This window comes from Cheilinus undulatus, linkage group 3 (genome assembly GCF_018320785.1).
Source record: "Cheilinus undulatus linkage group 3, ASM1832078v1, whole genome shotgun sequence".
Lineage (NCBI taxonomy): Eukaryota > Metazoa > Chordata > Actinopteri > Labriformes > Labridae > Cheilinus > Cheilinus undulatus.
In genome coordinates, this window is record NC_054867.1 from 25,933,441 (window position 1) to 25,950,103 (window position 16,663).

Sequence of the window (16,663 nt, forward strand, 5' to 3'; positions counted from 1 at the left end):
GCTGTGCACCTGTGCAGTTGTCATCATTTCAAACGTCTTCTTCTTTGGCAGTGATGGGTTTCTGTTCAGCACTACTGCCACCAACGGAAATTTTAGAAGTATTGCAGCCCTCTTTGAGGTAACTTAAATGCTTTATGTCAACCAAACACATAGATGTAGTTTAAAGGGAACAAGTGATAGATTTACATTGACTTTAATAAAAAATAATGTGTAAACCTAACAAAAGCATATATTTTGAGTTACCTGAAAATAACAAATATTATTAAGGTGAACAATTCCTCTAGTTCATTTTTTTGAGTGTGCACTGGTGCACAGTCATGTTGGAACAGGAAGGAGCCATCCCCAAACTGTTCCCACAAAGTTGTGAGCATGGAATTGTCCAAAATCTCTTGGTATGCTGAAGCATTCAGAGTTCCTTTTACTGGAACTAAGGGGCCAAGCCTAGCTCCTGAAAAGCAACCCCACACCATAATCCCCCCTCCACCAAACTTTACACTTGGCACAATGCAGTCAGACAAGTAACATTCTCCTGGCAACTGCCAAACCCAGACTTGTCCATCAGATTGCCAGATGGAGAAGCGTGATTCATTCCGTTCAGAGAACGCGTCTCCAATGCTCTAGAGTCCAGTGGCGGCGTGCTTTATATCACTGCATCTGACGCTTTGCATTGGTGATGTATGGCTTGGATGCAGCTGCTTGGCCATGGAAACCCATTCCATGAAGCTCTTTACGCACTGTTCTTGAGCTAATCTGAAGGCCACATGAAGTTTGGAGGTCTGTAGCGATTGACTCTGCAGAAAGTTGGTGACCTCTGCACACTTTTCACCTCAGCATCCACTGACCCGGCTCCGTCATTTTACGTGGCCTACCACTTCGTGGCTGAATTGCTGTCGTTCCCAGTCGCTTCCACTTTGTTATAATACTACTGACAGTTGACTGTCTAATACTCAGGAGCATGGAAATTTCATGACTGGACTTGTTGCACAGGTGGCATCCTATCACAGTGCCATGCTGGAATTCACTGAGCTCCTTAGAGCAACCCATTCTTTCACAAATGTTTGTTGAAACAGTCTGCATGCCAAGGTGCTTGATTTTATACACCTGTGGCCATGGACATGATTGGATCACCTGATTTAAATTATTTGGATGGTGAGTGAATACTTTTGGCAATATAGTGTATATGCAGTAAAGAGCCTCTTGAAAAATGCACATACTATATAAATTCCTGCTCTTTATGCATACAGTACTGCCAGTAGAAACCACCTGTCACTTTTCCAATATGCAGAGTCTTTAAGGAAAGCAGGCAAAACATTCCCTTCTCTTTGAATAAATAATGAGTTTTGGAATTTTTTTTCAATTTTTCTATCATTTAATGCTAGATTGAAATCAAGAAACAATCTTTGTACATGCCTTATGAAGGATTCCTCCCCTGTGCAGCATTAGGAAAAGGATTACTAAAACTATATGACATCTAATGATAAATACAGATGCTTAAAATATAAAGGATACACTCAAATTTCTGTAAGCTCCATTTAGGCAGAATGAAAAGGATGTTACTCAACAAGTGTTTGGAGAAGAGATAAGACAAAGCTGCAGCTCAGTGAAAAGTTTAAGGTCAATTTTGTAGCAAACGATTAAGTATGAAAAACACTGAAGTACAGAAAAATGACTTGTGCTATTCAATTGTGTCTCTCATGATTTTTTAAAAATCTTTTATGTAAACAGCAAGCTATGACCGCACATTGTAAGTATGTCTTAAACCTGCAGACGATGGTGAAAAACAAAAATGCCAAAGAAGCATCCAAAGAAAACTTCTCATGCAGAAAAAGTGACACACCGTAGCTAACGCAAGAGACCCCGCTTCAGCTTGTGACAGGAAAAAAGAGAATGAGGGAGAGAGTGAGGCAGCAATAGAAAGAGAGGGGGAGAGATGAGAGGCACAGAAGCTCTGCAGCAGAACACACCTCATCTCCATTTTAGCTGGAGGGAGAGAGAGGGAAAGAGAGAGAGAGGGAGAGAGAGCCAGTGTCAATTTGCTCTTCAGCTCCAGTGACGGAGAGGAGAGAGCAGAGAAGTGATATTTCAGGAATCTTAAGAGATCCACAAACGTGTGGAGAGGGAGAAGAGGAGCACATGAAGCAACCAGAAAAAAACGACACACAAATGAAGACAAGAAGGAGCGACAGACAGAGATGTAGCCGTTACTTCAGCCGAGGTAAGAAACCTGAGATGAGGAATATTTTCAAGGCAAGCAGGACATTGCAGCACACACATAGATATGCAGGCATCAGTACATGCATGCAGCTGTAGAGGTGTGATGAAAGCACTATTAATGCAAGGTGTTGGCAGCAGGTGTGTGTTTGTGTTACAAATAGAGAAGCTCAGGGGTTTCTTTTGGCAGAAGGGGGAGAATGATTCATAAGTTTGTGTGTCTGTGTGCATGCTGGAACACATAGCCCTGTGTCTCTTTTTTTGACTATTTGTACGGTTATAATCAGGATCTGCATCCAGCACCTCTCTCTCTGTCTCTGTCTCTCTCTGCCAACATCCCTCTCTCTCAATAAATCCTCTCTCTTTATTCCGCCCTGTTGCAGAGTCTCTCTCTCTCTATGCTGTAGCTGCACAGCACAAACAAACCTTATGCAATGGACTGTTTCATGCATGCATGTATTTATAGTCCATTACAATTTCCCCCTCAATCCATTTGAAGGTTCAGGTCTTAAAAGCTTTTCTCCAACTCCATTTTGGGCTCTGCCTCTCTTAGGTTCTAGCAAGCAGAGTCAAATGGAGCCGAAGGACAGTGATGTTTGACTTGAACTTCTGCAGAAGCATTAATGTGACTCATCTAAAACAACAGACTTTCAATTGAAGTGTCTTCCAACCTACAAGGGTCAGAGGGAGAACTTCCTGATGGTTGCCCATCAGAAGAAGATGATCACAATGCAATCATTTATCCAGCAGATTTTTATGGCATAGGATTTACATTCAAAAAGACGTTTTCTTTAAAGCATCACATGCCAGATTTTCAATGTGAAGGACGTAGAGTTAAAGCTGACGTCTTTTATTCACAAAAGCAAAGATCGGAGCATTACAGTGTGAGGGCTTTTTTAACAGGTTATATTTGCAGAAAATGTTAAGTGCCTTACACTAAATGTACCAAACAGACTTGATTTTTACAGGAACTTGCTCAGTTGTTGAAATTGGCATATTGGTATCAAGGGAAGAGGAAAAGTCCAACAAAAGTGACTAATCTGATATAATTTTGGATTTTTATTGAGTCCAAAGGTGGGCACAAGAAATACTGTAGATTTTGAAAAAATGTAAAGGTATAGGATGTGTGGATGAGTGTGTGGCAGATGTAGTAGCTACATGATAATGTACAATATTTGCAAAAAATGTCAAGAAATTAGTAAAAAATCCTTTCAAACAAGATGGCTGTATCAGGCACGGATCAAGGAGGCCTTCTATTTAATCTGTGCAGTCGTGGATTTCAGGCTAATAATAGAGAAAAATTGAAGTCTGATGTTTAGTAGAACAGCATGTTCTTAAATGTATATAGCTGTGTCAAGCCAAAACCTCCTATCTCCAAAATCCCCTTTCAGTGAATGAAAAACAAATCTGTATTTTTCAAATAATAATTGAGCATTGAATAGTCATAGTCAGCATGTTTTGATGCCTCTTTAATTGCTTTAAAGATTGTGAAAACCCAGTGACAGATGCAGAGGGGGACCAATAGCACTTGTGGGAAAAAATATGAAAAATGGAGATACGAGTTTTGGCCTGACACCAGCGATATAAGACTTAGATAATTTAATATAATGCACAAAAACACATCTGCAGCTTTAAGCCATAAAGCCCCAGAGGGAGGTCCATAAGACCTATGTGGACCAAGTATCAGGTCTACTTTAGACAAGTGGGCTACATTATACCACCGTTGGGAAGAGACCCTGTATCATCATTTTTCATGAGTTCCATTAATTCCCATAAATCAGTATTATTGATATGTGCAACCAACTATGTACTTAGAATAAATCTATCTAAATGAATGGAGGTGAATGGGAAAGATTGTGTCTTTTGTGTTATTAAAGCTTAAAATACAAAAACCTTCCAGTATAACCACTGATTTCAATCCAACTCCAATGGCCAATGCATTAAAATTAATGATGGGTCATTCGGGAACTAACTAACTTTTTTACACAAACAATAAGATCAGGATCCCATCTGAGAACTGTTTGATATCATTTTTGCTATTGTTATTTTTAGATATGTTTTATGTGTCTGTGTGATATGTGATTGATAACAGGGATGATCTTTTCTCCACATTCCTCGACCACCGGCACACCATGCATTAAGGACTGATGCATGACAGTGTAACGTTAATGTTTTATATCACACAGCCCAACCACTAAGCATATTTCATCTGACCTGTAGGTGTTTGAAGAGACAGTATGTATTAAAATAATTACATGATATTTTCATCAATTTAAAAAAATAGCATAGATGGATTTAATTATCAACTATATGTCATGACATGGCTAAATCTGGCAGGACAAATGAAGCCAAACTGGTACCTGAATGAAGAGCAGCCGGAGAAACCGTCTCTTCTTGCTGAGCAACCCAAATGATCCAGATCACTGAAATGAGAGGAAATTCCCATCAATAGTTAAAACTGGGGCAGTGAAACAGTTAAAACTACATTTAGAATTTCTGTAGTTGATATTTTCCCTTTTTGTTGCAATTTGCTGTTTGCAACGTTTTGTCTTAATCTTTAGGTAACTGACTTCCTGTTTGAACACAGACCTGCTTTTATTTTGAAAGAAAACAAGGAACTTTGGGTAGATTAAAAATCATGACATGAATTTATGATGTGTTCCATTTAATCATGGTATCACATGCCTTATGTGTCAACCATGTTAAATGATAATGAATAACCTCATTAATACATTAATGAATCAGTGAAGAATCTGTTAACCGGCAGGTGGACTACAGGCTCATTTATGCTTTTAATTTGAAACACATATGAATACAGACGGACCTTTCTGTTCATACTGTGCAATCATTTCGTCTGTTTTTTGTCTGTTCTCTCGAAGCTTATGGATACGAACAAAACATTGTAATACCACCGCGAATCGTGGGGGCGCTGCTGAGCAATGCAGCCAACAGTTCAACCCAGAGTAGCAAAACGCAACGAAAAAGAATACTTTGAAAAAAAGGAGGAACTTAACTGAGTTTTCTGAGGAAATATTGCAGAATATTGAGTGAGTTGTTCAAAAAATGTGAACATATCAGTGATGTTAGCTCACCAAGGTACAAAGACAGAAATCTACTAGAGCACAGTTTCAATTATTTGAGGCATAAAATGTGTCACAATATCTTTTCGTGGCGTTGCTATTACTGCTTTCTAATTTACTGCCATTTAGTATCAGAGTTTGTTTCAACCAAATAGGATATGGTGAGTCTGGAAAGCTAGCAGTGACGTTTTAGCAACCTCTTCCTCTTTCTGTAGGTTTTACACATTTTAACCAGTGGAAAGAGCTTGTTCCGAAACCATGTAAATCCACTGAATTGGAGGAACTAACAAATCAAAAAATGTCCATGTTCATTGGTCTAAACCTTGGTACCACTAAATTTTAGTTTGATTTTTGGTGAAAAATTAATAATTTTATTGCACTTCCTACAATATAATGTCGCCATTAACAATGCAGTGATTTATTTTATCACAGTAGTGATTTTGGAGATAAGAGCTTTGTGCCTGACAGCAACAATTAGCTGCTATAAGCCTAAGATCCAAATGTCTAAATGAAATCATGTGATTTTGTTGTTGTTGTTGTTTTTGAGAATATAGGCACATGGCTTGAACATGGAGGGAGGACTGATGGAAGATTATAGGGGTACGATGATAAGTGCCATCCATAAAATGAGACTAACCTGGAAAGTAAATTCTGCCAGAGTTTGATCATGTATAATGATAAATGATTAACTGATTTTTTTTTCAAGGTTTCCCAGGAGAAAAAAAGTTAATCAGTTGGTCCAACAATGGCAGACGTGTCTGTGACCGGCTAACATTTATCTTCAGCTTCCTTTGAATTAATAGAAGTTAAGTAGTTTCAAGGAAAATTTGGGCATCTATGTATGCTTTCAATAAAATTAGGAAATTTAATGTGCATTTATCCTCAACAGCTTCATTTTTTTCTTAATACTTTCCTTATGGAACTTACAGCTGGGGTCTTAACAGACTCCCACACCTGGTGACTGCAGAAACATCTGATTTATATGATGGCCAGTGTTTCTGTGTTCCTCTGCAGTCACACTAAACTCTCAAAGAAATCTGAGTCACAGCAGGTCAGAGGAGTAATAAGGCCACTGAGAGCAGAACTATTTTCTATTTATCCACAACACAAGCAGACAGAGGAGAGCAGGAAGAGTGCAGTATTATGAAAGAAGCCACTGAGTCATACAGAGCTCTTAAGTCTTCTTTTCTTAACCATTAAAATTACAGAGCAGCTCAAAGCCTCTGAATGCACACCACACCAACAATACCAGGAAAAAGCTTGGCCTGTTGAGATCAAATCATGAAAATAATACCTGAAATGATGAATCAGTTATTGAGCAGGTTAGTTATGAAGAGAGTAAAGACAAAGAGCTGGTAGAAGAGAAAGACGAGTCCCAGGAGGTGAGACCTGCTCCTGTGTTTTTACTGTTACATAACAAAGTGCTCTTAGTGCTCACAGAATCATATGAACACACTCTGCACTAAACTGCATAGTGTTTGACTGATAATACTGGCCTCAGTTCAAAAAGTGCAACTGAATCCATCCTTTTTCTCTGTTTGTTTAAAAAAAAACTTGTCAATCATCTCTTTATTCCTTCTCCCCTTTAGTTAACAGAAGCTAAAGCTTCTTCCTGTTAGTCATGTTGACTGCGGATGTTAGTTGCTGATGAAGAGTTTAATCACACCAGCTGTCAGGATGGAAACACTTAGGGAGAGTTCAAAGTTTATCTAATGATAACTCAGTGAGACGGTCTAGAAGATGCTGGTTCATTTGATGAGAAATTCAGAAATGCAGCTGTGATACACACGTCACAGTCTGTGATTGTACACCGTTGATCTTATCACCTGATACACTGATTAGATCAAAATCAATTCCAAAATAATTCTCAAAACACCCAGACAGTGTGAGGCTTGGAGATTTGTTTCCATGGCAACTATGCAGTAAGGCTTGCAGAGCTCCTTGGCATGTGTGTGAACCTGACAGCACAATATCAAACACAGATTTTTAAAAATTCTTTATCTAGGTAAAAGACAAAGCTCTGTTAGGAAGACAAAGGACAATACAACAGAAATATCCAGACAAATTACAATTTTCTACTGATGATAGGTCACAAGATATTTAGAACAAAAGCTAAGTGTAGAGCTCTTTATTTGATATGCTACAAACCAGTGAGTTTTTGTCCACATTACAATTATAATTCAATAATCAAACATGACTTTCCATGAGCAAAGGCACAAAAAAGACAAACTTAAAGTAACATGTGATGGCTTAACACGCTCTACAGCACCAAAAAGCAGACAGAAAAAAAGTGACATAAATATTTTGGAGACTGGAGACGTTTGCTACCACCAAGTTTAAAATTGAATGACTATAAAGTCAGAGCTTCAACTTATTCTATAAAGATGCATCTCTTTTAAAGTGTTTATTACAATCATTATTTGGGAAAATGTAAAATAATGTTAATCAACTGTTAATTGTCTTTTCTATTTTGAAATAGCTGCTGGTTTAGTGGTTGCGTTTGTCTACTTAACTTTGTAGTGTACAGAGACCTCCTACAGGTGGCAGTGTAACTGGATAACAGAAGCACAATAGTCATTACTATTCACTCAACAACATGCTATGACTTGATTTTTTAAACAGACAGTACAAAAGCCTCCAAAGAAGCAACAAGTATCCCACAGAACGAACGACTTAATTACACAATGATGATTCATTCATTGGATGGTTTCACTGAGCAAATTCATAAATACAACTCATAAACAGACAGACACTTTAAAGCCTATCCAGCTGGCTAAATGGAGCAGTCTACAAAGCCAGTGAGTCACAAAGTGGGGGTCAGGACCCCTAGTGGGGTCACGAGACAGTGAAGGGGGGGTCGCAGGAAGCTTTCCATGAAACAGAGAGAAATTTCATATGATTTAAAATTGTTAATTTTATCTGTTATTCTATAAAATTATGTTAAAATGAGTTCAAATTAAAATCAAAACATAGTTATTAAGTGATATTTGTGCTTAAATGCAAGTAAAAGTTACAAAAAACAACATAAAATGCTAATTTTGTACATGATGCTTTGTGCAATATTGTACACTTTATCCCCCTCAAGGAAAGATGGGGGTCCCCAATCTCTGACACCATTTTTTGAGGGGTCATGGGCTGAAAAGTTTGGGAGGCCCTGTATTAAGCAAAGGGCAAGGAGTCTCACATCATTAATTTAGCAGCATTGGTTTGGACTTGTTTTTACTCTTTCTGTTTGATCCAAACCTAACTGGCATCTATGAAACCCCTTTGGTTCCAGATCAAACAGTCTGACCTTGGTCCGATCAAAAAAAGTAGTCTCAGTCTGGACCAAACTGAACCAAAGTCCAAAGACCAGATGTCTTAATGGCATTTGGTCTGAAAATGTTATTGGGGGCAAAATGGAAAAAAAAAACATAAATAAATGGAATTTTTCCTACTGTTTTCTGAGAGGATGAAAAACGATACAAGAGGACAGGGGAGCAGTGCTACCTGAAGATAAAGAAACTGCAGCATATGAAGATGTGTGATACTCTACGAAAAATTGGTGCTTCCATGAATCAGACCACTCACCTTCTCTTCTGAGTCAGCGTTGTAATGGCTTGCATACTGTCTCCTCCTTTCTTGCCTATGGCTATAAGTAAGCTCATAAGGAAAACTCGGGGTATCCTTACGTACTGCTCTTTGAGTTGGCAAAGTTGGCAGTAAATCAACAATAATATGATGGCGAGATGACTATTTCATTTATTGTTTACAACATACAAGCTACATGTGTAATTCAATGTGCTGATGCCAGATGTCAACCGCCAAACAAACTAATCAATTTTAACAATAGAGGCATGCATCCATGTAGTTGAGGGCGACTTCACGTAGGTTTGTAAAGTCTGTTAATCCGTTTGCAATAATAACAGCCATACCAAATTTAAACAATGAAACAAAAAACTAACCTTGGTCTGGACATTGGTCCTGTTGCCAAGGAACAGCAAGCCCAGGCTATCTATAGCCATCCATGTTTATTTTTATTTTGATGTCACATTTTATCAAATTCTGTGAAATCCCTTGTGTGGGGAATCTTTACTGTGAGGTCGTTGGCAGGTTGACAGGTAAGTGGTCTGATGGTCTGGTCCAGTTGTCTGGTGTGTACATCCAGAAGATCACAAGATTAAAAGTTGTTTAAATTGTCCTTATGTTACGGCCACACATTCGACAATTTTTAAATCTGAAACTATTTTAAAACTGTGGGAGACCACAGACATGAGGATGATTTCAAAAGATTTTTTTATCTTTAGTCCTCTGAACACACAAACTAGACAACTCATCCAGACTGTCAGACAAAACTGGAGACCACACACCTGCCGACCTGCCAACCACCTCGGGTGCTCATGTGACTTCAGAAAAAAAAAAAACAAACAAACACGGATATTTGCGATACCCTCTTGCTGTCCCTCCACACCAGGCTGCCCTGGTATGTGTTACAGGTGCAACAAAATCTTAAAACAAGGGAAAGACTAAGGATGAAATCCTGGCTGGAATGAAGCTACAGTTTATGGTTGTGAGCGGTGAAAGAATCTATGATCTAGCTGGTGACGTTTACCCTGTCTGCTCACTCTCATTCGTTGTTGTGGGCTCTCTGTCAGAGGCATTATGACCTAGAATCGTAAATATCAAACGTGTTTGATTTTAAGATTCAGGGTCTGGGAGGCTACGGTGCGATTTTAATCATGTTGACACCAGCCACAAGAATTATTCATTTATTATTCATTAATCCAAATTTCTTTCTTTAACCCAACTTTTCTTTTCTTAAAGTTACATTTGAACATACCATGAAATGCTGAACGCAAAGACCCTACCTTCAACTCTTTTTCCAACTCTGTTAACAACACAGTAGCACATAGCGTGAGAATAATTCAACATCACATCCCGAAACAGCTGATGACTGCTGAAATTCTGTTGTTCATGTTTCTGGTGGATTGTTGTTTTTAACGTGAGACACATATAAGCATTATAAGCAAAGTTATCCACTGAGTTAGAGTTTACATCTGTGACTTTAGGTGTTCCTAAGGGATGAATTATGACTATTCTTCATCAGTATGCATTGCCTGACTATGAAGTGGATTCTCTCAATAGAGTTACTGAAGCTCTCACTGTAAATTAATTCTTCTTTCAAAATTGAAAAATTAACTTTAAGTATTGTGGCCCTATGTAGGTACATTTAAAGAGTGAAACTTAACAGAATATGAGTTTAATTAACACCTGCAATTTTGCTGTGAATTTTATTTTATTATAGAGGTATGAAGTAAACTTTGAATAAAATACTTTTTTCTTTTACTAGATCTATAGACAGTACTTTATTTCTTCTTAGGTATATTTTAACCAGAGTAACTTTAAATGTACTCGAGTACAGTAGTCATGTACTTTTTCCTGTATATTTACATCACACAGCGTTCAACCAGAGATGATCTGTTTTGCTGATCAGTGACTCGAAATATGAATTCTAATCTACTGATCAGTTATTTCTGATGAAAATTAGGTGATAATGATAGCTTGTAGATCAGAGGGTCATCAATTAGATTTGTACAAGGGTCAGCTTATGTGTATGCAGACACTGTGAGGGTCGGTGCGTTACAAGAACTAGATTTAAAAAAAACATTTTTTTCTAAATAATTGTGTTTTCTTTGCAATGGACCTTATTTTTACCCTTTAGCAGTGATCTCAGTCCCCATTCACACAGTTAAATCCCTATACTGTTGCAAACCACAAGGGGGCGATTGAGATATTCAAGCCACATATTTCTGGGTGTCATGTACTTTGAAGTGAGTATGCTGCATCCCCACTGGTTAAAAACACATGGAGGAAAAAGATTTTCTTTTTAATTCTCAGGAAGTAAAAAAAATAAACTCTCAACCCACCCGAACTGTTAAATTTAAGCAGAAATCTGCTGCTTTAATCAAGAATGGACTAATGAGTAAGTTTGTCATGCATCTTATTTGCTGATAATAGTTAATAATAGTTGGATGTTTGCAAAACTGATCAAACATTAAGCCAATCTTTTAAAAAAGGGTTTCAATCTCACTTATTTTCTTAAATATCTGTGGGGATTACGAACAGAAAGAAAAGAAAGATTCCCTAAATATAGCAATATATGTATTTCCTCAGCACTTTTTCTGAATTTAATTGAGCTTCTTGGGGGCAGATGGGAAGCTGTGGGGGGCCTGATGTGGCCCCCGGGCCTCCAGTTGATGATCAGTGTTGTATATCAATCAGGACATCCCTTCTGACGACATGACAAACAACAATACTCAAGATCTCCAAGACTCTAAATTTATTATTACACTGCACTACTTCTGAAACTGTTTGTTTACAGGTAGCTTTGAAACTCTTCAAAGAGATAATATGTCCATTTTGCATTCACATAGAGCTTCCCCCAGTGGCCAACAGACCAATTAATGCAGGTTTTGAAAAAAGATATGTTTATATTTTAGAGCAGATTGATAGTTGTTTGTTTGACGTGTAAGATTCCTCCCTGTAAGACCTTTTAGCCCAGCTGGCCAGTAAATTATTTTGATGATCTAATTTTCTCAAAATGTCCATGATGCATTAATGTCCTGGTGTGGTGCAATGAATACTGAGCAGAACTGTCACTTGTTTTTGATAATAAAGTCTGCCAAAAGCGACAAACGCAATTCTGATGTAACTGGTGTTTGTGTCTCACAGACTGTGTGAGTGCCACCTCACTGAGTCTTTTCCATAATAGCCTTAAGTACAGAGCGCTGATAATATAAAAGATCCTTGGGGTCTTTTTAACTGTTACATAATAAATAACATTTGTGGGGCGCTGTGTTCTAACAGGCGATGAATGTGAAGCACTGATATAAAATATTTAAGAAACACAATTTCATCACTCCTGCATATTTACCTTCTACTGCGGGCTGAAAGAAACACTAGAGATTAGAGCCGAGCTTTTATCACTCTGCTTTTTCTTCCTGAAAACGTTTTCAGAATTTATCTCTTCTGCTCAAAATTCATGCTTGTTAGTCTGCAAATTACATTCATGTGCATGTGAATTAATGAAGACAGATGTTTTTAGAGAGAAAAAAAGATGAGGCAGTGTTTTCAAATGTGTTTCAGCTGAAGACCTTGGTTATTTTGGATGCTTTTACATCCCTCTGAATCTCTTTCTTTATTTCCTCTTGTGTTTCTGACATAGCAGAGAGCTGCCATGCTGCGAGCCACGAATCCTCCACCTGTGGCCAGGATATGAGATCGATGGTGTGACAACAAAAGCTGTTATCAAGCAACAGCCATTGCATAGTCCCTGTTCTGCCACTGCTATCAAAGTTACACATAAAAACACTCTGTAACAGAGTCCTTGTTGCAGAAGAACGCTGTCAACGGTATAGATGCTCACTACTGAACTTTTTCTTGAAGGAATGGCAAGGAAGCAATACTGAAAAAACTTCACAAACGTTTCTGGTCAAATGATTCTTTCCTCATAAACCTCCCCTTATCTGAATCTGGTCCTGTGACCTGTGAGGATTATGAGGCCGACTTCAGCATTTCTGCAGACACAGTGTCTCCTGTGTGTGTTTGTTGGTGTATGCGTGCCGGCTGTTGTTGTAGGATCACTACCTCACGCACTGCCCTGGCATGTCTCTTGCCCGGTCCGGTGTGTGTGTCAGATCAAGCCTTGGTTCTCCCCTGATTCTGTCTACCATGAAGCACCCACTGTGGACTGCAACGACCTGCTGTTGACCAGACTTCCTCAGCCCATACCCCTTGACACGCACACCCTACGCCTGCAGAGTAACCTTCTGTCTGAGATAGACACTGCCGTGCTGCATGGACTACCCAACCTCACCGACCTTGACCTTTCTCAGAATCGCTTCAGCCGCGTTAGGTCAATATCAAAGAGCCCCTCCCTGCCTTCTCTGTTGTCCCTACATCTGGAGGAAAACCATCTCAGTCACCTCCCTGACGCCTCCTTCTCCTCACTGCCAAACTTGCAGGAACTCTTTCTCAGCCATAACAACTTACACTCAATAGCACCTGGAGCATTTGCAGGACTCGACTCCCTGCTGCGACTGCATATCAATAACAACAGACTCACCACAGTTGACCCTCGGTGGTTCAAGGCTTTGCCTCGTTTGGAAGTTCTGATGCTTGGGGGGAACCCTGTAGAGGCTCTGCCTGAACAAGGCTTCCAGGCCCTGAAATCCCTTCGCAGTCTTGTCCTTGGCGGCATGGGACTAAGAGGTTTGGCAGAAAAGGCTCTTGAAGGGTTAGAGGGCCTAGAGAGCCTCTCTTTCTATGATAACAAGCTTACTAAAGTCCCCACTCAGGCTCTAAGGAGAGTGCCAGGACTGAAGTTCCTTGATCTCAACAAAAACCGCATCAAGCTGATTGAGACGGGAGACTTCAGAGACATGGTCCACCTGAAGGAGCTTGGATTGAACAACATGGAAGAACTGGTGTCCATAGAGAGAGGAGCTCTAGACAACCTTCCAGAGCTCACCAAACTCGAGATCACCAACAACCCACGGTTGTCCTACATACATCCACAAGCTTTCCTCCAGCTGGGCAGGCTGGAGAGTCTCATGCTCAACTCCAACTCTCTCAGTGCTCTGCACCAGCATGTTGTGCTCTCACTGCCAAGTCTTCAGGAGGTCAGCTTACACTCAAACCCACTGCGATGTGACTGCCTTTTCCACTGGGCCGCTGAAGAAACCTCTCACCCTCCCACTGAAGAAACACAAACACCTCGGATGGTGCGTTTCATCCAACCTCAGGCCACGCTGTGCTCTGAGCCTCCAGAGCTGAGAGCTCGCAGGGTTAGAGAGGTCTCCTCCAGGGAGATGTCGGCCTCATGCCTCCCTGTGATCCCTACCAGCTCCCTCCCCTCGTATGTTGGGGTAAGAGAGGGAGGAAAGTTGGTCTTGCACTGCCGGGCTCTTGCAGATCCTCAGCCTGAACTGTACTGGGTAACTCCCTCTGGGCTCAGACTTGGTCCTGTACCAAGTAGTTTATCTAAAGGCTCACCAGCTCCAAATACCTGCCACAGCATGACAGTTTCTGAGGGATTCAACCAGAAAAATGCCCCTGGCGTCTCTCCTGGCTACACTCAGAATGATACTCCCTGTAACTCCTCCAAACACTACCGGCTACTGCCCGAGGGGACTCTGGAGATGAACAAGGTGACTCTCAGCGAGGCAGGGTTGTATACCTGTGTAGCTGAGAATGCACTGGGTGCTGATACACGAAGTGTTACTGTGGGTGTTCATAGCAGGGAAAAGAAAAGAAAGAAGGGAGTGGCTATGAGTTTGAAGGGATATCAGACACTTGGAGTAGATGCAAGGTTAGAGGTGAGAGAGGTTGGGGAACACTATGCTATCCTCTCCTGGCATAGTGGGCACAGCCTCCCTTCAACCCGTCTCTCCTGGCAAGCCATATATTCAAATGCACACACCCCCACGTATACCACACGTGTCCTGGCGGGTACACAGAGCTTCAACCTGACTCACCTGCAGGCAGAAACATTTTACAGAGTGTGTCTACATTTAGGGACCAGTGAGGGGAGCAAGCATGGCAGCAGGAGATCAAGTGAGAGCAGAAAGCCTCAGTGTATTTCATTCAGAACAAAAGATGTACCAGAGCCTCAGCCCAGCCTGCAGATAAGCTCTGAGCTGACCTCCACAGCAGTCACACTGCTGATCCTCGCACTCATACTGATGCTGTTGGCAGGCCAGGGCTGGGACACGGAGCCTGGCGAGGGGGGAGGAAAGCACCACATCACTATCCTCCAAGAAATCAAAAGTCCCAAGGCTCTAATCATCAATCAAAAACCAGAAGGGAGCTATGAAAATCAGTCCAAACAGAGTGAAAAGCTTCTATTATATCAGGGCTGCTGAGATTATTCTTTGTGCAGTTTAAAACATACACATAAATACTCAGACACATCCAAATGTGAAAAAAACATACTTTGTGAATCACAGCTAGAAGAGAGGAGTCATAGCTCAGAGCAATGGTGTAGAAAAAGATTTGTATTTATTTTATATACCATATAAAGTATATATTGACATTGTTTCTGTGTAAAGATGTATTGTACAGAATGCCTAAACTCTATACAGGGAAATAAAACTGGACAATCACTTTCCTGCATCACAGTGAGTAAACACAGGAGAGACAAATGAATCCGAGCTGCCCATGGCCACTGAGCTGGAACTAAAGAAAACCTGCTTTAAAACAGGGACTGATACTCGCAGAGGACAGCGGCTCACACCTCCAGGGTATTTTTCATCTTTCCTGTCTAAACAGGACACTGACTTTATCCAGGCAGATGTAACTCTGCCTTGAGACTGAATGAAGTTTCCGCATTGATGTTAACAACCTTTTTGCTTAGCTTTCAGTATATTGGACTGGGTTGTCAATCTTGCACAACATATACAGCATATTCATCCAGATTCCCTGCCTAAAGTCCCCACATCCTATCTCAGCATAAAAGTGATCTTAAAAGTGATTGTGTTAAATTCTATTTTGAGCTATTACACAATAAAAACCTTTTTAATTTACACAACTTCTACTCTTTACTGATTTTTAATGTTGTTCAACTGTGTTTAACATGTAGAGAAAATAAGATTAATTGATAGGGGGTGGAATATATTATACTGGTGGGAGCTCAGCATAGCATAACCAAGTGGTCTCTCCCAGCATCTTATGCATGCACATTGTAAAGGCTAGCTGCCAATGCGCCACAATAGGCTTCAAGATGATAATAGCACAGTGTGTCCCCTGCTGGAGAAGACCTGGAACATAGAGGAGCCGTTCACCCTAGTCATAGGTTTACAAGTTCTTAAAAGTGTCTTCATGCAATATTTACATTTCCTTTTTTGGCTAACAGTTGGTTACTTGACCTTCCTCTCCAGACTGACACTGAAGATATTCCCGATGTGTGTAGCATGACTGTTTGATCAGCGGTTGTTGGAGTTTGGGTTGAGAAGCAGGATGAGATGAAAAAACGTCTTTTGCAGTGTTTTATCGTTCTCCATCATACGTCGAGGACAGAACTCTTCCTTATTACTAATCACATGTCACCGAATTAACCATTTATTGGCTAGGATGACCTGAGCTCAGGTAAGGTAAAGAAAAACGCAGATGCAATGAAGTATGACTCTGAAAATATTTCGGCATGGAAATTTGTAGCTAGGGTTTGTAGAGAACTGAGATTCTTTTCTCTGTTTTTCAGATATTTTTTTTCTCTACTTTTCCTGGTTAAAATTTTCCTGTGTTTCAGTTTCTTTTTTCTATGATATTAATATTAATAATGATAATATTAATAATAATATTTTCATTAGGATTTTTTATTTCAATAATGATATCAC

General features: G+C 40.0%; 1 protein-coding gene across 2 annotated transcripts; it reads left to right on the forward strand.

The window, feature by feature from the left end:
- The first annotated feature begins 2,070 nt into the window (after positions 1 to 2,070).
- Positions 2,071 to 15,772, forward strand: LOC121505326 (leucine-rich repeat neuronal protein 2-like). 2 transcript variants are annotated; one of them, XM_041780531.1, is made up of 2 exons: positions 2,071 to 2,215; positions 12,496 to 15,772. In XM_041780531.1, exon 2 carries the CDS (start codon positions 12,827 to 12,829, stop codon positions 15,191 to 15,193), a length of 2,367 nt encoding a protein of 788 aa, XP_041636465.1. In that variant the 5' UTR covers positions 2,071 to 2,215; positions 12,496 to 12,826; the 3' UTR covers positions 15,194 to 15,772. The 2 variants fall into 2 exon arrangements, with proteins under 2 accessions (XP_041636465.1, XP_041636474.1); XM_041780540.1 differs by having other exon boundaries at positions 12,499 to 15,772.
- The last annotated feature ends 891 nt before the right edge of the window (positions 15,773 to 16,663 follow it).